The sequence below is a fragment of the Orycteropus afer genome, unplaced genomic scaffold (genome assembly GCF_000298275.1).
Source record: "Orycteropus afer afer isolate SDZICR_OR568_19922 unplaced genomic scaffold, OryAfe1.0 scaffold00282, whole genome shotgun sequence".
In the NCBI taxonomy this organism is placed as follows: domain Eukaryota; kingdom Metazoa; phylum Chordata; class Mammalia; order Tubulidentata; family Orycteropodidae; genus Orycteropus; species Orycteropus afer.
Genome location: NW_006921869.1, coordinates 581,143 through 602,771, shown reverse-complemented (window position 1 = coordinate 602,771; position 21,629 = coordinate 581,143). Strand labels below are relative to the sequence as shown.

At 46.8% G+C, this 21,629-nt stretch overlaps 1 protein-coding gene across 1 annotated transcript in view; it reads left to right on the top strand.

The window, feature by feature from the left end:
• FGD5 (FYVE, RhoGEF and PH domain containing 5) overlaps positions 1–21,629 on the top strand; it is a 261,856-nt gene that overhangs the window by 226,035 nt on the left and 14,192 nt on the right. Inside the window, exons 11-18 of the mRNA XM_007950612.1 lie at positions 3,123–3,194; positions 4,236–4,304; positions 10,294–10,377; positions 12,685–12,764; positions 15,587–15,686; positions 16,102–16,239; positions 16,854–16,983; positions 18,474–18,604. Of these exons, the coding sequence (XP_007948803.1) occupies positions 3,123–3,194; positions 4,236–4,304; positions 10,294–10,377; positions 12,685–12,764; positions 15,587–15,686; positions 16,102–16,239; positions 16,854–16,983; positions 18,474–18,604 (804 nt within the window). The remainder of the gene's footprint in view (positions 1–3,122; positions 3,195–4,235; positions 4,305–10,293; positions 10,378–12,684; positions 12,765–15,586; positions 15,687–16,101; positions 16,240–16,853; positions 16,984–18,473; positions 18,605–21,629) is intronic.

The following is a 21,629-nucleotide window of genomic DNA, read 5'->3' as shown; positions in this document are numbered from 1 at the left end:
GTTGCAGATCGGATGGTGTACCAGTCGCTAGGACTGATTGTTTCCATTAATTTTGGTTTTCTTCTTTCTTCTTGACGAAGAGAGACCCGTTGTTGCATCTAGATGGCAGCTTCCTAGCTTTTAAGTCCCAGTCGCTACTCGCCAAAGTAGTAGGTGGAACAATGTTTTGTATAGTATGTTATGCCAATTGAGCTTGATGTCCCCTAGAGCAGAAGTTTTTAATTTTAATTAATTCCAGCTTACCAATTTCTTTTTTAATGGATCATGCTTTTGGTGCCACAGCTAAAAAACTTATTGTCAAACCCAAGGTCACCTAGATATTCTCTTATGCTGTCTTCTAGAAACTGTATGGCTTTGCATTTAGCATTTAGGTCTGTAACCCATTAGGAGAGCATTTTTGCTGAAGGCCAAGATGACTTGAAGCACCTACTGATGAAGATCAAAGACTATAGTCTGCAGTATGGATTACACCTCAACGAAGGAAAATGAAAATCCTCACAACTGGACCAATAAACAGTATCATGATAAACGGAGAAAAGATTGAAGTTGTCTAAGATTTCATATTACTTGGTTCCACAATCAACACCCATGGAAGTAGCAGTCAAGAAATCAGAAGATGTATTGCACTGGGTAAATCTGATGCAAAAGACCTCTTTAAAGTGCTGAAGAGCAAAGATGTCTCTTTGAAGACTGAGGTGCCTAACCCAAGCCATAGTATTTCCAGTCATCTCATATGCATGTGAAACCTAGACAATGAATAAGAAAGACTAAATAAGAGTTGATGCTTTTGAGTTGTGGTGTTGGCAAAGAATATTGAAAGTACCATGGACTGTCAGAGAACTAACAAATCTGTCCTGGAAGAAGTGCAGCCGGAATGCTACTGAAAAGCGAGACTTTGTCTCACCTACTTTGGTCATGTTGTCAGAAGGGACCATTCCCTGGAGAAGGATATCATGCTTGGTAAAGTAGAGGGTCAGCGAAAAAGGGGAAGACCCTCAATGAGATGGATTGACACAGTGGCTGCAACCATGGGCTCAAGCATAGCAAGGATTGTGAGGATGGAGCAGAACCAGGCAGTGTTTTGTTCTGTTGTACATGGGGTCACTATGTATTAGAAACAACCCAACAGCACCTAACAACAACAACATCTTACCACAAAAAAGATCTCTTTCCATCTTCTTACCCCTTTCAGAGATAGGCTGTTTCTTGTTGTCAGTGCTAGGGCCATGGCAGGCACAGGGGAGATTTCTTAGTTCTCCTGGATAAGCCTTAGTCTTAAGTAGGACCTGTGGGCCAGGCTCTCTCTACATTCCTGTTCCACCCTTCTATGACAGCCAAACACTGTCTTACATTTATCTTGGGTCATATCTAACCCTCCCCTAGCTGTACTGACCTCTGTTTTGTACTGGGCCCAAGGGAATTTCCTCCCCATCTCCTAGGGGCATATAGCTTTTTCTTCTTCCTTTTTTCCAGAAGCATGGAATCTTTGCCTGGAGTGTGGGGGTGGAAGCCTTTCCTGAGCCTCCCCAGTGGCTAATGCAGTTTTGCTTTGTATGAGAAAGGGGTGTGGGAAAGGGGGAGGGATTTTGTGCCAGCCCCCCCAGTGACAGCCTGCATGCCTACACCATCAAAGAAGGCTCTTTCTGGCCTCCTGCCCTGCCCCCAATCATCCTTGTGGGCCCTGTGGAAAAGAGCTTGCAAATAAGTACTAATGTCCCTCATGCCTGGGACTCCTTAATGTTAGAAACCATCACTCCAGCCCACATTTGACCTTTACGAATTCATTAACATTTTAGCTGCTTTCTTTTCACCCTCTATTATGCCAGCCCCATCTTCCTCTTGTGTATTACCAAGGTACGACAGTTCTGGACTGGTATCTCCTTGGAGGGGCTCGTCATTCTCTGGAATTCCATTCAGTTGGTTGCCAGGTAACCTCAGCTCTCTGATAGGCTTAAGAAAAGTTATGATTTTGTAGATTATCTGGCTTTCCTCATTGTTAGCATGGGAGCAATGTTCTTTTGCAGCTTTCAACATCGTAAGCAGAAGCAGACCAGTTATATATATGTATTTTTTTTTCCAATGTGTAGTGTTTTATGCTTAAAACCATGCACATAAAGGATTTTTAAGATGCTTTCTCTACATGCAATTTATACCTTATTAGTTGATGTTAGAAGGAGCTCTGATGGTGTAGTGCCTCAAGCATTTGACTGCTAACCAGAAAGCTGGACGTTCAAACCCAACAGCCACTCTGCGGAAGGAAGACTGGGCAATCTACTTCATAAAGATTTTCCACCTTGGAAACCCAAAGGGGGTTGCTATGAGTCGGAATCAACTTGATGGCAGTAGTTTGGGTTCTTTTTGAGTTCATGTTAGAAACTGACCCTGCATAAGGTTCAAGGGATATCTGTCCCATGGGGTCTCACAAGGCACATAAAGTGTCTAGCACAGGGCTTAGCACACAGTAGGTGCTCACTACATGGTTATGATAGTTATTTTCAGTATTATGGGATGCTGTGCAGAGAAGAGACGGAGGTGGGCTACCTTACACTTTATGTGCCTTGTAAAAGAGGGAGACATGCCACCTTATATACTTAAGGTAAGCCAGCAGGCAACTGACAAGGAATTCTTAGACACACTCATGTTTCTAACCATGAGGCATCAAGAGGCACAGAACCAGCTTCCTCCAAAAGTGGTGCATTGTGTTGGGTACTCTTCCTCCAAGGCTCCACCCCAGGCAAGAAGCCAGGAAAGACAGAATTCGGCCATGGGCCTCTGTTGCCCCTGGTTACTGCCATCTGATGCGCTAAGCCTTGTAAGAGACACAAGCATAGAACGGGGAAGTGGCCTGGCACAGAGGGGTCAAATGACTGTCCCTGTGACGACACACAGGTGGTATCAGGACTTAGGTCTGAAGGGACTTGCCTGACTGCATTCAGCCTAGAGCTTGGCATCCTATGGAGCTGGGCACAAGTCCCAGTCCTGCTGCTGACAGGAGGTGGGATTTGGGAAAAGGCCTTTCTGGGCTTTATTTACTTCCTCTGAAACGGAAGCAGTGCCACCCTTTAGAGGAGATAAGACCCCTTGGCCTGAATGTCTCTCCTTCTCCCTGTTCCTGCCCGCAGGAAAACCTGCAGAAGCTGGTCCACATTGAGCACAGCGTCCAGGGCCAAGGGGATCTCCTCCAGCCAGGAAGGGTGAGTGCCGCCACCACTGTGGGTCGGGGCAGAGGGCGGGCAGGCTGGCAAGTGGGCAAGCCTCTGATAAGCCCCATTGTTCAGCTGGGCTGGCCCCAGACAGGCCTGGCTGCAGGTGCTGTTTACCCATGGAGGGAGGGACGCTGGCTCTGCTGGGCTCACCCAGACCCCTGGGCTGCCCCTTGGTGTTTTCCACACCTGCATCTGCTCTCTGGGCATGCCATTTGGGTTCAGTGCTCTCTGGAATTGCTGGAAAAGCACAAAAACTTTCTCTCAATATCCCCAAAAAAGCATCTTTAAAATATCATTCTTTAAGAGACAGATTTACCCACTGTTAAGCTTCCAAATGGAGAACATAAAACTCAGCTCAATAAATGATCAAAAATATGTTCATTATCTGCTATAGCCCGTGAGGAGACAAAAGGATGAAAGACTGTGCCTGGGAGTTTTTATTAAAAATTAGCTTGGATTTCACTGACCCAGGACATTCTGGCATGGGTAATCAGTTTGGTAAATATTAAGCATCCTTTTGTATCCTCCAGAATTAATGGACCTGCAGCAGCTATTCTCAGGCCTTCAGTTGTTTTAGCACATCTTCAGAGGCTCCGTTCTGGATGGTTACTCTCCTTATGGTTGCAAACCAGGGAGGGAGTCATTGTTTGGATCACTCTGTGACCAGAACAGTGTCTGGGACCCTAGGATCCATTGTCATTGAGTTGATTCCAACTCATAGTGACCCCTATTGGGTTTCCAACCTTCGTATAATACTTTCCAGACTTGGTACAATACTTGACAAAGTGCTCCTGGGAGGCCGAGATGCCTATCTTTGGTGGCTTCTCTCACATCCCTGGAGCAGTTCTTAGGGGCTGGGGATTCGCCCACAGCTGCTCTCTCATACCCTGGAGGATGTCATAATCTCAGTTTTCCACTCAAGCGCCTCCCTCCCCTGTTCCTGGCAGTGAGGGGGAAATGTTTCCTACACTTCGTTGGGACAGCTCAGGGAGTCAGCCTGGTCACCGAACTCTGCTTCTCTCCCTGCAGGAATTTCTGAAGGAAGGGACTCTGATGAAAGTAACAGGAAAAAACAGACGCCCCCGCCACCTGTTTTTGGTAAGTACCACGGCCTGGGGCTGTCAAGTTCTGTGAAACTTTCTAGGGCCAGCACTCGGGGACAGCTGGGAGGGGCGGGAAGAGTAGAGCAGAAGAGAATCTTTAGGATGATACTAAAATACTTTCCAGACTTGGTACAATGATGGATGAGCCAAGGGCTGAACCTTTGGAAACCATGAAACTTTCATTTACTATTTAAATGATTGTGATTTTGAGTGAAATGTTGCTAAACTGTCTCTGCCATCAACATCTAAAAACCAGGAAATGCTTAAACTGGGAATAGGTGTCTGGTTCAACCACCTTCCTTAACTCATGAGAAAACCAAAGCCCACAGAGTGAAGCTGACTTGGCCAAGTCACTAGTAGGTCGTTGGCAGAGCCCCAGAAGACGACCAGGATTATGACCCCAGCCCAGCACTTTTTCCACTGCATAGGAGACTGAATGTAACTGAACATTTTTGATGGTTTACAACCAGGACCTTGAACACCAGGGACTGTCTGGGCCATGATGTATATATAGTGACTGCTAAGCTTGAAGAAGCTCTTTGCCTCAAACCTCTGATCCCAAGTTGCTGTGCTTTATAAGTTTTTCTTTCCGCTGAATATAATTTTTCTCTCCACTCTTTCACTTGTAGTTGTCATTGCTTGTTATTATTGGTAATGTCGGCCTCTAACATCCTGGAAACAAAGAGACAAAGTCACATTCCCTGATCTCATCCTTTATAGTCTAACGGGAGAGAGAAACAATGAAACAGACTATTGTAAATATAAAGTCACAAGGATGCTATAGAGGGAATCTCTGGGAGCCATGTAAACAGAGAGGACCAAGGACAGTCAGAATGAAAAGAAGGTGAATAATAGTAACATCAGCTGCTGATGTTTGTTGAGTGTTGACTGGGTGCTATGCACTATGCTAGGAAGCAGTGGTAGAGGTTAGTGGTAGAACTCTTGTGTTCTGTGCAGGAGATCCAGTTCAGTTCCCTAATTACACACCTCAAGTGCAGCCACTACCCAGCTATCTGTGGAGGCTTGCATGTCGCTATGATGCTGATCAGGTTTCAGCAGAGCTTCCAGACTGAAACAGACTAGGTAGAAAGGCCTGGCAATCTACTTTGGAAAACCAACCAAGGAAAACCCTCTGGATCTTAACAGTTCAATCTACAACTGATCGTGGGGATGGTGCAGGACAAGGCAGCATTTCATGCCGCGGTAAATGAGGTGGCTGCGAGGGGCTGACTCATAGGCACCTAACAACAACAACACGGTATGCCAAGTGTTTTATGTGTTCCCTGGAGAAAAATGATACCTGAGCTAAGCTCTGAAGGAAGAGGATAGGAGTTTGTCAGGTGCATAAAGGAAGGGCATTTCAGGTAGAAGGAACAAGTATAGAGGTGAGGTAAGCATGGAGGACTACTATGAATTTCTGAAATCTTTGGCCACAGATGGTTGGACTCTTGCACTCATAAGTCCAGTCTCAGCCATGAGGGCTGAATTTCAGAGAGGGCTGATGGTGCTGAGTAGCTCACCATTCACAGGAGCTTCAGAAGGCCTGAGCCTGGCTGGAAAGGGGGAGTCTGCAGCTGCCCGTTGGTGCACTGGCCTCAGTAGCTTCTTTCCTGAGGCCCAAGCTCAATGGGCCCTTCTGCTCAGAAGGAAGAACAAAGTGAACCAAATTTACTCTCCTCTTCCTCTGGTCCCCACAACAGAGCTCTCTCCCTTCTCATGAGGAGACCCACACTCTGCCTGGCTGGTGCTGCAGTGCAAGGGGGAGCTTTAACTACAGACGAGAGGAGACTAGAGACCCCCAGGAGGACCTTAGAAAAGAATCAGAGGGCCAAGCAGTGCACAACACAGATACGAGTTCTCAGAAGGATCTTAAAGCTCCCCAAATATGTTTGCATCCCTTTGTCAAAGTTTTTTTTTTAATTGTCATTGTTGTTTTAAGTTGCCACTGAGTAGGCTCTGACTCATACCATCCTTGTGTACAACAGAATGAAACACTGCCCGGTCCTGCATCATCCTCACACAATCATTGCCATGCTTGAGCCCATCGTTGCAGCCATCATGTCAGTCCATCTTATTGAGGGTCTTCCCCTTTTTTGCTGACCTTCCAGTGTACTAAGCATGATATCCTTCTCCAAGGAATGGTCCCTTCTGATAACATGAGCAATTTTCCATTTTCATTTTTCAGGTGTACAGTTCAGTGGCATTAAGTTAGATTCCCAGCGTTCTGCAATCATCTTTGCTACATGTTTCCAAAACTTTTCCATCATCTCTGGGTAGCTTTTTGACCTCTGCTTATATATCAGTCTGTTGTAACATTCATCCATTCTGTAACTCCTTATTCATCTTTTACATTCTAGGGTGCCTGCTGGTTTTATAGAACTGGTTCTTGGCCTGTTGTGCATGTTGGAGTCCAGTGAGGAAAGTAGCCTTGTTCCGTGTTAACGAGTTGTCATCAAGTCATCTCTGACTCATGGTGACCCCACGTGTGTCAGGGCAGAACTGCACTCCTTAGGGTTTTCAAGGCTGATTTTTCAGAAGTAGATTGCCAGCCAGGCCTGTTTTCTGAGGTTCCTCTCTGTGGACTCACACCTTTCAGTTAGTGACCAAGCGTGTTAACTATTTCTACCCAGCAACTCCTGTTGCAAGTTAGAGGACTAAATATTTGAAAACTCTGTTGAGAAGAAAGCTATCTCCTGAGCTCTGGTTGCATAGTGGATAGGCATTTGGCTGCTAGCAGGAGGTCAGCAGTTGAAACCCAGCTGCTCCGTGGGAGGAAGCTGGCGCAATCTACTTTACAGCCTTGGAAACCCAGTGGGGGGTTCTGTGAGTTAGAATCAACTTGATGGCAGTGAGGTTTTTTTTTTTTTTTTTTTTAAATGTAATGAGGAGCTCTGTTGGTGCAGTGGTAAAAGCATTCTCTGCTAATGAAAAGGTCAGTGGTTCAAACCCACCAGCTATTCCATGGGAGAAAGATGAGTCAGTCTGCTTCCATAAAGATTTACAGCCTTGGAAATCCTGTGGGGCAGTTCTCCTATGTCCTGTAGTGTCACTATACACTGGAATCAACTCAGTGGCAGTGAGTTTGGCTTTTGGTATATGGTAATGAACCAAACTGAGCTGGTTAGGTTTCTGACTTGATTGCTTATCCCTCAGTAACCCTCTGACAAGTCACAAACATGTTTGAGCCTCAGACTTCCTCCTGGGGAAGTAGAAATACGTATGGCCATGTGGATTAAATGAGAGGCCATGTGTGCCTAGCACACAGAACCTGCTTATCAGTAACATCCTCCCTGCCTCTGCACAGCCCTGCAGAATCGAGTCTGTGTCCCCTTGAGTCCCTTCTCCTCTAGGAAAAAAAGGGGAGCTCATCCAGGGCGTGGATGAGGAGTGAGGCCTTTGGAGTCAGATTGCATTTAAGTCCCAGCTCTGATATTCCCTAGTGGGAAACCACAGGCAGGTCCCTTCCCTTCTCTTTAAAACAGGGGGAATGATTCCACCTGTAAACAAGGGAAGCATGTGGAGCATGGTGGATCAGCACAGGCTTCATCATCCAGCTGTCCCCCATCTGGCTGTACTCAGCCTGTCTCTGTTCCTCTTGCAGGGACCTTGAATGCTAAGCAGAGTTGCTTTCAGTCTTCCCCGTCTCTCCTCACCTGGCGTCTTCTGCCTGTCTGCCCAGAACTCTACATCCCAGCTGCTCTGAGATGCTCACATGCCACCTCTTACTTGCAGCCTGCCTGCCTTCCCTCCCCCATGCCAGTATGGCCCTCCATCTTGGCATTCCTTCCACTATCATGGCAGCCTACATCTCTGTGATTCCCTGCTGTTATTGTGCCACAAGCTTCCCAGGTCAGAACCTGGGTCTCCTCTCTGTCCCAGCATAAGACCTGTCAGGAGTAAGTATAAATAGTGGGTAGAGGGATAGATGGGAGAAGGATGGACAGCTAGGTTCTGGAACCAGGAAGCACCATGATGAATACACTTGAGGAAGAATCTGTCTTCCCCCTGAGGTGCCAGTTTCACAAAATAGCCATAGTTGCAGAACAAGGTCAGGGCATCTGCCCCCAGTGTACCAGTGTAACCAGAAGGAAGGAAGGTTGGGCAATCTACTTCTGTAGTGATACTGCCTCGGAAACCCAAGGAGGGGTCGCTATGAGTCGGGTCCAACTCCATGGCACATAACAATAACAACAACATGGAAAGGAAGCAGCTCACCATATCCCCAATACTTCTCTGGCCAGACCTGGTAAGCAGGCTGCCCTCTGCAGCTCATGATTGTGGGAAGCCCCTTACCTCTCCATGAAGAAATCCTCCTTCACCCAGAACAGAGTTGTAAGCACACACTTTGAAGTAAGCATGAGAGCCACCAACAGCCCACAATTAGGACAGAGCAGGGTCCTGAACCACAAATAAAACCTTAGGCAGCATGTGCCTGAGGGCAGCCCCAGAAAGGCTGGGACTGCACTGGCGAGTTACATGGTTTCCAAGGGTGAGAGGTGTTCATGAGCAAGGCTCTATGACCAACTTGGATCAGTGTCCCCAGTTAAGGGCCAGGATTCACTGCAAGACACTTCCCCTCAACTCCACAATGCTCTCCTGTAGGAGAGACACACTCACTAATTTAGAACCCTGGCTCCACTACCTACTAGCTTGGTGACCTTGAGCAAGTTGCCTAGCCCAGTTCCTCCCTCTGTGAAGTGGGGATGATGATAGTGCCTGCTGGATAAGATTACTGGGGGAATTAATTGAGATCATTCATGTCTGGCACAAAGTAAGACATGTCCAACGTAAGGTAGCTGTGTCATTATGAGTAGGGCAGAGTAGGAGGAGGGGGCTTTGAGGACGCCTCTAGCCCAGTCACACCTGCTTTTTTACCTGTCCTCTGGGGCTACTTGCCTGCTACTGTGGCAGAGCTGAGGACTGCAATAGATGACCCAGAAAGCTGAAAATATCTGCTCTCTGCCCCTTTACAGAAAATGTCTGCCAACCCTTGGTCTAATCCAACCCCATTAAAGACAGTATCTCCCAGAGAGAGGAAGGAACTGCTTGAAGCCACTTGGCAGGTCATTGTCCAGGCCAAGCTGGAGCCCAGGTCTCCCACTGCTATGCCTGCGACCCTGGGGCTCCCAAAAGAGCTGGTGCTGGGAGGACTCATGCCTCTGTCCTCTGAGCATACTGTTGGGAGATAGGAAGGGTGGGAATTGTCAATCCTGACTTCTTCCTCTGGCTCAGGCACTGCTCAGTCATTCATACACTCCTGGCTTATGTGGGCTGCTATTCTCAGAGGGTCTCCTGGGTGTTGGCCACTCTCTTCGTATCTGTCATCAGGTGAGGACGGTGGTGCTTCCCCATTTCTCAAGTGAAGAAGCTAAGATTCAGAGCAGGGAAAGGGCTTATCCACAGCCATACAGCTGGAAAAGACCATGGTTAGGATAGACAGCCCTTGTGCCACTCTGAGGGTGACACTTTCCTTCAGACTTTACACCTTGGAGCTAAGCACAAACTCTCTCCTAAGGAGAGTTGTTGTATCTGCAGTTTGTTCCTTTAGATTGCTGAGTAATGTTCCATTGTGTGAATGTACCACAGTTTGGTTATTCTTGTACCTGTTGATAGACATCTGAGTTGTTGCTAGTTTGGGGAGAGGAGAGAGGAATAAAGCTGCTGTGAACACTCTTTACATGACTGTCTGTGGGCATGAGCATTTATTCCTAGGTGTGGAATTACGGGGAAGGGGCTCCTATTTTAACACAGCGTACTGTTCGATGTGGGGTAGCTGCTGTCATTAGGAGCGGGAGAGAGTTCTAAGTTTCCTCTTGTCTGGCCTGCCTGTTCATTTGCATACAGTTTACATAGAACTCTATGGGGGTCACTGGGAGATGCAAGATGCCTTTGCACCCCAAGGCCCAGAGACTCCTCCATGAATAGAAACCCAGTGCAGCCTTCTGGGACCAAGAACCCTCTGACATGGTTTTCCCTCTCCCCAGATGAGTGATGTGCTCCTCTACACTTACCCCCAGAAGGATGGCAAGTACCGGCTGAAGAACACATTGGCGGTGGCAAGCATGAAGGTAGTGCCTGGTGCTAGGCACTCCAGGATGGGATGGAGAGGAGACCTCGGGAGAGGAGGAGATCCTGGGGAACAGGGAATCCCAGTGGGGGAGGAGGGTACCCAAAGAGGAGGGGATGCAAGGAGAAGAGCCTTGGGGAGGAGTCCTGCCTCTAAGAGCACACAGAGCAGCTGTGCAGAGACCTTGAGGAAACAGTGTTAAATTGTGGATTACAGTGGGTTTATGCTAGAGATAGTCCAAGGAGAGGAGAAGGTGAAAGGGAGAAGGGGAGCTTCCTAAGAGAAGGGGAGCTAAGTCCCTTAGAGTGGATTATATTTGAACAAATAGGCAAGAGGGAAGGGCATGCTAGGAAGGGGAAAATGCCTGAGGAAAGACTTAGAGGTAGGAAATAAGCAGGGGTTTGGTCAGTATTTCTTGAACAAATGCAGGAGAGTTGCCAGCTTGACTGAAAGTCTTGTGGGGAGGCCAGAGAGACAGGAAGGGGCCTGGTCATGTGGGGCCTAGCTCAGAGCAACTTTGTCCTGAGGACAAGAATGGTTAGGAGCTAATGGGGATTCTTTGTAACTGCAAATGAAAAATTATAGTGGTAAAATATATAGCATAAAATTTGCTATTATAACCCTTTTAAGTGTACAATTCAGTGACATTAATTACATCCACAGTGTTGTAAAATCTTCACCGCTATTTCTAAAACTTTTCATTACCCCAGATACTTCGTACCCATTAAGTCATAACTACCCATTCCTCTTATCCATAGCCCCTGATTACTTGTAATCTACTGTATTTGTTATCTACTGCTACTATTAACAGAAATACCAAAAGCAGACAAACAGGAATTCTCTCACAGTTTAGGAGGCTAGAACTCTGCATTCAAGGCACAAGCTTCAAGGGGAGGCTTTCTCTGTCGACTTTGAGGGAACCTTGTCATCAATCGTCCCGAGTCTGGGAGTTTCTCAGCACAGGGACCCCAAGTCCAATGGACACAATCCACTCCCAGCTCTTCCTTCTTGGTAGTAGTCGGGTCCCTCCTTCTTTGCTCACTGCTCTCTCCTTTTATCCTTGTACAATGAAAGGTTATAACTCCCGTTAGATCAGGGCCGTGACCTGAGTAAGGATATTACATCTCATCCTAATCCTCTTACAACCTGGCTGATCATATCATGGGGATGATTACATTATTACTTAAGGGCCAACTTACTTGATTACATAACTACCAATGAGAATCATGTGTCCAGCCAGGTTGATACATATTTTGGGGAACACAATTCAATCCATGACATCTACTTTCTATCTATGAATTTACCTCTTCTAGATATGTCATATCAGTGGAGTCATACAATGGTTTGTTCTTTTGTGATAGACTCATTTCAACTCACCATAACGTTTTCAAGGTTTAGCCATATTGTAGCATGTCTCAGGACTTCATTTGTGTTTATGGCTGAGTAATGCTCCATTGTATGTATCTACCACATTTTGTTTATCCATTTCTCTGTTGATAGACAGTTGTTTTAGCTATTGTGAATACTGAACATTGGAGAACAAGTATCTATTGAGTCCTTGTTTTCAGTCTCTTGGATATATACCTAATGGTGGACTTACTGGGTCATTTGTTTAACTTTTTGAGTAATTGCCAAATTATTTTCCACAGTAGGTGCACCATTTTACATTCCCAGCAGCAATGGATGAGGGTTCCAATGTCTCCATATCCTTGCCAACATTCATTTTCTGTTTTTCTTGTAAGAGTCATCCTAGTCAGGGAGACATGGCATTTCATTGTGTAATAAGTATGCTCAAGGGTTAATGAGGTTTGAGGACATTAATTTTGGCACAGGGTGGAGATGGGGTCAGAGGGAAGCACTGAGGTGGGAGAAAGGATCAGTGAGTAGGTATCATTTCCAAGGGCTGGGGTAGGGATGGTGAGGAGAGCTGTAGGAGGCATTTTGTGGTCTCTGTCACTCCTGTAGGCTCTTTTCCATGGAACCAAAAGTTACACTGAGGAGCCTTTAAAGAAGGCTGTGGAGATAATGGTCATTGAGTGCGCTCACATGTCCAGCAGACCTGTGCAACCAGAGGCTGCTGAGGCTGGCCTTTGATAGTAACCACTTGATGGTCTTCCTGGGACTGGTGCAGGTGGCCAAAGGTCACATCAGCAGCAGCCAGGGCCCACCCACACATCTGCCATCAGAGAAAGGTTTACTCTTTATAGACAATGAAATTCAGCTCAGAGAGGGGAAGTGACTCCAGGAGAAGAATCGTCTGTGGACACCCTTTCCTCCCCACCCTGATGGGGCTGCTGTTGGTTTCCAGGTCAGCCGCCCTGTAATGGAGAAAGTGCCCTATGCTGTAAGGATTGAGACTGCCGAGTCCTGCCTGACCCTGTCTGCAAGGTACAGGGAGGTGGGAGGGCCTAGGACATAAAGTGGCAAAATTTAAAGGTAAAAGAGTCTGGAATAATAAATGCTAGTTAAGTCATCATCTTTATTTTGGTATCCTTTGGGATCAGAGTTTTCTTCTTCAGAGGTTCTTAACCACTTTTGGGTCACAGACTCCTTAGAGAATCTGACAGAACTATGGTTTCTTTCTGCAGAAAAAAATGCATACATGTAAAATTCTGTGTATCACCTCAGGGTCTTCTAGAGCCTATTGTTGAAATATGTAATAACAGTATCTAACGTTATCAAAGGGAGCTCTGGTAACATCGTGCCTAAGGCACTTGACTGCTAACCAGAAGGCTGGCGGTTCAAACCCACCAGCCACTCCTTGGAAGGAAGGTTGAGCAATCTACTTCCATAATGTTACCACCTCGGAAACCAAAAGAGGAGTCGCTATGAATCGGTGGGACTCGAAGGCACGTAACAACAACAGCGTTATCAACAGTCTCTCTCTGTTGGATTTCTGGGTCTTTATGGCAATCTGAAAAAAAAAAATGAGTGAACATTCTTCATTTATCTTTCCAGGTTGAGGGTGGGAAAAGAAGAAAATGTGGCCTTCTTATTTAGGTGAAAAAGAAAAAAAAAAAAAAAAAAGGAAGCCTGTTGTATCAAGCTGCCTCTGGCTCATGCAACCCTATATATGCATTAGAGTAGAACTATGCTCTATAGGGTTTTCAGTGGGTCATTTTTTGGAATTAGATTGCCAGCCTCCCTTCCAAGGTGCCTTGGTGGACTTGAACCACCAACCTTGCAGTTAGCAGCTGAGCGTATTAACATTTGCACAACCCAGGGATGACTTCTGCCAGAAGTGTCTGCATTTTCTCCAGGACCTTAGCTTGCCCAGGGATCCTGCACAGCTCATTTATAGCTTCCCCTGTTCCCTCTTTCAGGGCAAGATGACCTCTTGAACGCTCAGAAACCAGGGAGGTGTGGGTCCTCACGGGGCAGCTGTTAGGTCAGGGCCAGGCATAGTGGGATTTGGGACTGGGTTCCATTGTATGACCGTGGAGTGAGCAGAGGTGTCCTTAGTGGGAAGATAAGTCCTTCTATATGAAGTGCTGGTTCTGGGATGAAAGAAGACACACAAACACTCACAGTCTCACACCCACTATCATCAGTGCATCTGTTCATTAAGTATTTATTAGCACCTCCTCGGTGTCAGGTCCTTTGCTAAGAACACAAAACATCAAGACCTTGTTTTTGCTCAGTAGAAGGCCACAGGATGATAGGAGAGTTGTAGTCTGGCTGTAATGCAGAATAATAACTGCCATAACACAGTGCATCCTATGAGAGCCAGAACTCAGCAGGACTGCTTCGTTTTTCCAGGTCTTGCAGATTTTCCTTCTTTGACAGGTTTCCACCTTACATAGGTTCCGGCTTTTGTGTTTTACTGTGATTAGGGACAGTGATGTACTTAATGGTACTCATGGTGCTGAGCAAACGGCCTCTTCTCTGATCCTTGTCACCACCCTGGGAGGCCAAGATCATAGCCCCTTTCTTAGATCAGGGGTTGTGGCCCAGTTAGGGGTCCATACAGCTGTGTGAAGCAGAACTAGGGACTGACCCCAGGGTTGTGGCTCAGGGTTCTCATCCACTGTGATCTCCTTCCCCAGGAGATAGAAGGTGTATTGGGAATCTGGAGGAGGGGCTTCCTGGGCTGGGCTCCATGGCCTTTCCTTGACCTCTTGGTAAAATCAGGGGCATGAGGAGGCCCAGGATATAGTTTGTGTTTGCCCAGCTATTAGGGTGGTAACTGGCCACACTCCACCCTTCAAGTGAGGCTGTCCATATCCTCCAGGCAGGGACACTGCCCTCTGGCCAGTGGCCTCTAGGAGCCAATCAGATAGGCCCATCACCTTCTTGCTAGCCCAGAACCCTCACAATACAGCTCATAGGGGACATTGGTACCCAGATAGCTCCATTTAACACCATGGCATCTGGTTGCCCAACAAGCCAGTTTGGTCTTTGCTGACCACAAGGAAGAAGATTTACCAAACCTAACCACCTTTCTCACCAGTCAGACTAGTCCCTTGTTCCTCCAAGGTGGCCTGGATCAGGCTGCACACTTATGTGAAGAGTGGAGGCGACACCTGGTGGACACTCTGAGAATTCTCATCCAGCTGCCAGCCTGTGCACTTAGCAGACCCCACCACATGTCCAGGGCAGCTCACTCACCACTCACGCAAAAGAGGAGGAGGAGGGGGTACTTGGAAAGCCTGTTTGTTGGATGAGTGAATGTCTGGGAAGTTATGTGGGAAAATGAGGATGAGGGAGATAGCTTCACCAGCCCTGATCCACCTTTGTCCCTCCTCTTGTGACCAGACCTCTGTCTCCTGCCAGCCTGTCCCTATTAATGGGCAGCTGATAGCACCCCTGGAGTGGGGTTTCCACATTTCCTGGGACTCTGCGGGTCTGGAGAGCCCTCTGAACCTTCATGATGTCCTTGCTTCTGCAGGGTGCTTTGCCATTTACCCACCACCCCTATCTCATCCTCACAACCAGCCAGGGAGTTAGGGAGGCTGCTGTTGCTCCCATGTTATAGGTGCATAAGCAGGCCCAGAGAATTAACCACTGGCCCATGACCTTTTGTTCATAAATGGAGGAGCCAAGATCAAGCCAAGGTCTGTCTGGCAGATGCCCTGGTGCTTTGATTTCAGGCACGTGAAAGGCTCGGATTTGGGACGGGGCATCAAGGGCTTCAGTAGTCCACTGAGGAGCATGCTGGTGGGGATCAGAGCCCTGCACATGCCACTTCTCACACCAGTTGGTACCCACAGCTCCTGTGCAGAGAGGGATGAGTGGTACAGCTGTCTAAGCAGGGCCCTTCCTGAGGACTACAAGGCACAGGCCCTGGCTGCATTCCATCACAGCGTGGAGGTGAGTGGTGGACATGAGCCCCCAACCAGCCTAAGAACTTGGGTTTCCTGGGCGGGGCACCTGGATTGAGCCATCCTACCCAAGTGGACCTGAAGCCCCTTTCATGAGGGTACTTGGTCCTCCTCTCCATTCCCTCTCCCTCTCCCCCTTGCCCTTACCCCACCCCTCAGGTAATCCCAGTACAATCCAGGAACACTGCACCCCCACTTACAAATTCAGTCAAGCTCTGTATCTAACCCCAGGTTAGCATCCTGGGACATTATACAGGGACTGTTTTAAAATCAGAAGCTGCCCTACCCACATATATATATGTACTGTGTACAAAGAAACAAACAGGCTCAGGGGTGAGGCTCACTTGGGCTGCCCATCCAGAGGGTCTGACTATACTGCTGGCCCAATGATTCTGTCGCTCCAGATGCGGGAGCGACTGGGAGTGAGCCTGGGCGAGAGACCCCCCACCCTGGTGCCTGTCACACACGTGATGATGTGCATGAACTGTGGCTGCGACTTCTCCCTTACACTGAGGCGCCATCACTGCCATGCCTGCGGCAAGGTAGGTCCCCTGTTGAGGAAGTATGTGCCTGGGCTGGGGCAGGGGCAGGATGAATATCCCTGCCCAGCTAGAGAGTCGGGCTGACCGTCAGGTACTGAGTGTCAGGCACAGAGCCCTGAGAGGAGGGGTGATTATTTCCATCTTACTGAGGTCCTTAGACCAGAGCTCCAAATCCGTCCCATTCCACCATACCATCATACCCTCCAAAGAAAAAAAAAAGTTACCATCAAGTCATCTCTGACTCATGGGTACCCCATAGTCTTAGGGTAGAACTGTACTCCACAGGGTGTGTAATGGCTGATTTTTCAGAAGTAGATCCTTAGGCTTCTCTTCTAATGTGCCTGAGTGGACTTGAACCTCCAACCTTTCAGTTAGCAGCCTAGCATGTTAATCATTTTTACCACCATCCAGCCAAAGAAAATATTACACTTGGTTACTGTCTTTAGAGAAAAAGATACATTGTCACAGTTAGGTACACAGGCTGACTGGATAAACAAGCTTGAGCTTGCACAAGTGAGCAGCATCTCCCAGAGTGCTCTCTGGAGGAGGTGGGGGTGGGGCAGCAAAGGAAGGGTGAAGACCACTCAGACAGGTATTCCCGACTGGGCCTGTAGATCGTGTGCCGCAACTGTTCGCGAAACAAGTACCCTCTGAAGTACCTCAAGGACCGGATGGCCAAGGTCTGCGATGGCTGCTATGGGAAGCTGAAGAAGAGAGGTGGCGACATTCCGGGCCTGATGAGAGGTAACTGCACGCCTGAAACCCCTTTCCTTGAGAGAAAGTTATTCACCCTGTGGAGGTTCAGGAAAAAAAAAAAACTGTGGAAGAAGGAACACAATAGTTTCAAGTTAGGCTATGGCACTAATTCCCAAAATGTGGTTTCCATGGAAAACTGATAGGTGTTCCCAGAAAAAAGGTTCTGTGGTCATGTACGTTTGGGATGCCCTGCAGTGGTTCTCAAATTTGCTTTCCCATGGTGATGTTAGTTGCCATTCAGTCCCCTCCAACTCATGACAACCCATGTACAACATAATGAAACATGGCCAGTCCTGCACCATCTTTCCGATCGTTGCTCTTCTCAAGTCTAGTTTTGTGGTCATGTGTATTCTGAGGGCCTTCAACCTAAAGGCTCATCTCTCAGCCCTGTGTCAAACAATGCTCTGTGGTGATCCATAGGATTTTTATTGGCTCATTTTCAGAAGTAGATCATAAGACCTTCCTAGTCTTACAACCAACAAGGCAACCGTTGCCGTGGAGTCGGACCCGACTCATAGCGACCCCTCCTTGGGTTTCTGAGGCAGTATCACTATGAAAGTAGATTGCCCAACCTTCCTTCTTAGTCTTACTTTACCATAAAACAGAAACCAAACCAAACTCACTGCTGTTGAGTTGATTCCGACTTATAGCGACCCTGTAGGGCAGAGTAGAACTGCCTCATAGGGCTCCCAAGGCTGTAAATCTTTACAGAAGCAGATTGCCACATCTTTTTGCTGCAGAGTGGCTGGTGGGTTCAAACCTTACTTTTTGGTTGGCAGCTGAGCACATTAACCACTATGCCAACAGCGCTCATAAACAGAAAAAACAAAAAAACCTCACTGCTGTCAAGTCGATTCCGACTCATAGTGACGACCCCCGTTGGGTATCCAAGGCGGTAAATCTTCACGGAAGTAGGTTGCCCTATCTTCCTTCCACAGAGCAGCTGATGAGTTTAAACAACTGACCTTCTGGTTAGCAGCCAAATGTCTTATCTACTATGACACCAGAGCTGCTAGGACCCCCTTTTTTTAAGGGTCCTGTGGGCCTGTGTTCTGTGGTCCCCTTTTGGGGACCAAGGTTGCTGAGACTGATAGCCAAGTGTTTCATGGTGCAGTGATGGGAAGCCAAGCAGGCCCTTCAGAGATTGTGCTTAAGAGTCTGGCTTTGCCCAAGCAAGGCCAGGATGGAGGAGAGCAAGCTTATCATTGACTCTGAGAAGGCAGCAGAAAAAATGGCCTAGGCCCAGCCTCATGCCTTTTAGTGCTCTGAGACCTGGAGAAGAAGAGACTCAGGACCCTGAGAAAGCCTTTCCACCCTCACCCCCATTGCATTTGCCTGTATGAGGAGAAAGGAGGGTACCATCTGTCCAGTCACACTTATCCCCTTAGTTAGGCTGTTTCAGATCTTGGGTGGCGCAGGGAGTGCTGATCTTAGGTGTATATGCTTACCTCCTCCCTCACCACTTCTTTTGGTTATAGAGCGACCTGTGAGCATGAGCTTCCCCCTGTCCTCACCCCGCTTCTCGAGCAGTGCCTTCTCATCTGTCTTCCACAGCATCAGTCCTTCAACCTTCAAGAAACAGAAGAGAGTCCCTTCAGCCCTGGCGGAGGTAAGGCAGGTGGGGCTGCCTGCATGGGAGGCAGCAGATTTGAAAGGTCAGGTGTCCTCCTGGTGGACTAGGTCAGGCTTATGTTACTGAGACCCTTCCTTGTCCCAGTCTCTTCCTGACCAAAAATTCCTAGTGGGCAAGAGTCTGGCTGCAAGAACCAACTCAATACTGAAAATACAGGGCCTGGGCTCTGCATTCCAGCCATTGAAAACAAATCTGACTCCTGACTCCCAGTGGCAGAGGACAAAACCTGAAATGGTTGTAGGTGGAGCATTCTACCAGCTGCTGTTGAGTTGACTCTAACCTCTGTGACAACTTGTGTGTCAGACAGAACTGTGCTCCATAGTGTTTTTTTGTTTTGTTTTGTTTTAAATAATAGTATGTTTTCAGTGAAAGTTCACACAGCAGTTAGGTTCCCATTTGACAATTCCTATACAACTCCCTCAGTGACATTAATTACATTTTTCATAATGTGTCAACCTTCTCTTTAATTGCATTCTGGTTATTCTGTTTCCAGTGCTCTAGTTTCCCTGCCTCCCTTGTCTTCTCATCTTGCTTTAGAGTAATTGTTGACCTTTTGGTTTCATATAGATGTCTTTTAAATGTAGTACTGGCTTATGGGTATTATCCTTTATTTTCTGTGTCAATCTGTTATTTTGCTAAAAGGTGACCTCAGGGGATACTTTTGGTTCAAAGTTTAAAGAGTATCTCAAGGCGATAGTCTCAGGGAGTCCTCTAGTCCAAACTTTTTAAAAATTTGAGTTCTGTACTGTATTTTTTTTTCTCCTTTCTATCAGAGACCATCTATTGTGCCCTTTATCAGAACAGTTGGTCATTGTAGCCAGGCACCATCTAGCTCTTCTGGTCACAGGGTAGATGAGGCTGTGGCTTGTGTATGCCATTAGCCCTGGAAACTAGTTTTTTCTCCGAGACTTTGGTTTCTCTGGGTCTCTTTTGCTCTTGACAGAGAGCACTATTTGTATCTTAGATGGCTCGCAAGCTTTTAAACCCCAGATGCTGCTCACCACATCAGGATGCAGAACATGAACTTTGTGATGGCAGTTGACTGAGTTGTCCCATAAGACTAAGGTCCTAAGCCATCAAACCCAGAAAACCATTCTCACACAGTATTATGTCTAAGAGTATCTGTAACTGTGTCCTCTATGAATATAAGTGGGTGCACACACATACCTGTACATACATATATACTTTTATTTGTGCACATATGTGCTCATCTGTTATCTACTCATACACATATATGCCTATCCATGAAGACATGCTTATTCTTCGATTGTTGGTGTTGTTGCCAAATTAGGTCATATTCGTTAGCAAAAACATCCTTTTCTCTTATCACTTTTTAGTGGCATTTTTTACTTTGGTCAGGCTGTGCATAAGGTTTCCAGCAGCTGATTTTTTGGAAGTAGATTGCCAGGACTTTATCCACCAAGGCACCTCTGGGTGAGCTAGAACCTTCAGGTTTTTTGTTAGCAGTAAGGTTAACCATTTGCCTCACTCAGGAACTCCATAGATATTGCTAGACTTCTTTCCCATCCTTTTTTCCTCCTTTTCCATCTTCTTCTTCCTCTTACCCATAGCCTAGACCTAAGGATGTCTCTAGAGGCTCCTCAAACTTTTACACAGATCACTGGAGATCTTCAGGTCTAAAGGAGTAATGGTCCCAGGTTAGTTTTCTCATACCAGGCTCTCTGAGCTGGACCACTCTACACCTGGGGGGGAGGGGCTGTGCCTTAAACAGGCTCAGGTGTAAGCCTCCCAGGGCAATGGGACTGGCTAAACTTACATCCATCCTGTTAACTAGGAATCATTTTTTGCTAGCTGCAAAGAGAATCAAATTATATGTCTGTTTTCTAATCACAGCCACAAACAAATGTATGCCCATGAATATACAAACTGCCCAACAATATGTGAACAGCTGTTGCCACGTTTTTCCATTGATACTCATTATCAAGTAGCAGGTGGCAGAGGTTTAAAAAGCATAATGGAATGAAAAATTTAAATGAGTACCAAAATTCCAATGCTGTCGAGTTGATTCCAACTCATAGTGTCTCTATAAGACAGAGTAGAACTGCCCCATAGGATTCTCAAGGCTATAAATCTTGACGGATGCAGACTGCCTCATTTTTCTCTTGTGGAGTAGCTGATGGATTCAAACCACTGACCTTTTGGTTAGAAGCTGAGTGCTTAAGCATTGTGCCACCAGGGGTCCTTTAAATGGGTATAGTTCTGCTTAATTCTTTAGGCAAATTTTAAATCTTGTAAATGACATATATATGGTATCATAGTTATCTAGTGCCGCTGTAACAGAAATACCACAAATGGGTGGTTTAACAAACAATTTTATTCTCTCACAGTTTAGGAGGCTAGAAGTCCAATTTCAGGGCACCAGCTTTAGGGGAAGGCTTTCTCTCTCTGCCAACTCTGGGGTAAAGTCCTTGTCTTTGTTCAACATCTGTGGGCCCAGCATCCCTTAGAGATCTCCATGTGTCTTGCTACCAGTCTTCTCCTGGGTCTAGGAGGTTCTGAGCTCTGGGACCCTGGATCCAAAGGATCCACTTTACTCCTGACTCTTCTTTTTCGTGGTTCTCAGGTCCCTCTTTCTCTGCTCCCATCTCTCTCCTTTTATCTATTGTAAGATTAAAGGTGATGCAGGCTACACCCCACAGAAATACCCTTTGGATCAGGGCTATGACCTGAGTAAGGATGTTGTATCCTACACTAATCCCCTTAGAACTGATTAGTTGAGCACATCATGGGGGATGATTATTACATACATGTGAAATTACATCATTACATAATTACCAAACCACTGAGAATCATAGCCTAGCCAAGTTGCACATATTTTTAGGGGAACACAATTCAATCCATGACACATACCAAGAAATTTTCTTTCAAAAAGACATCAGACTATATGAAAAGTGAATTTCTCTGTCTTCCCAGACACCCTCAGTCCCACCCCCAAAGGTAATCACCATCAAGTTTCTTTTGGATTCTTCTAGAATTTATA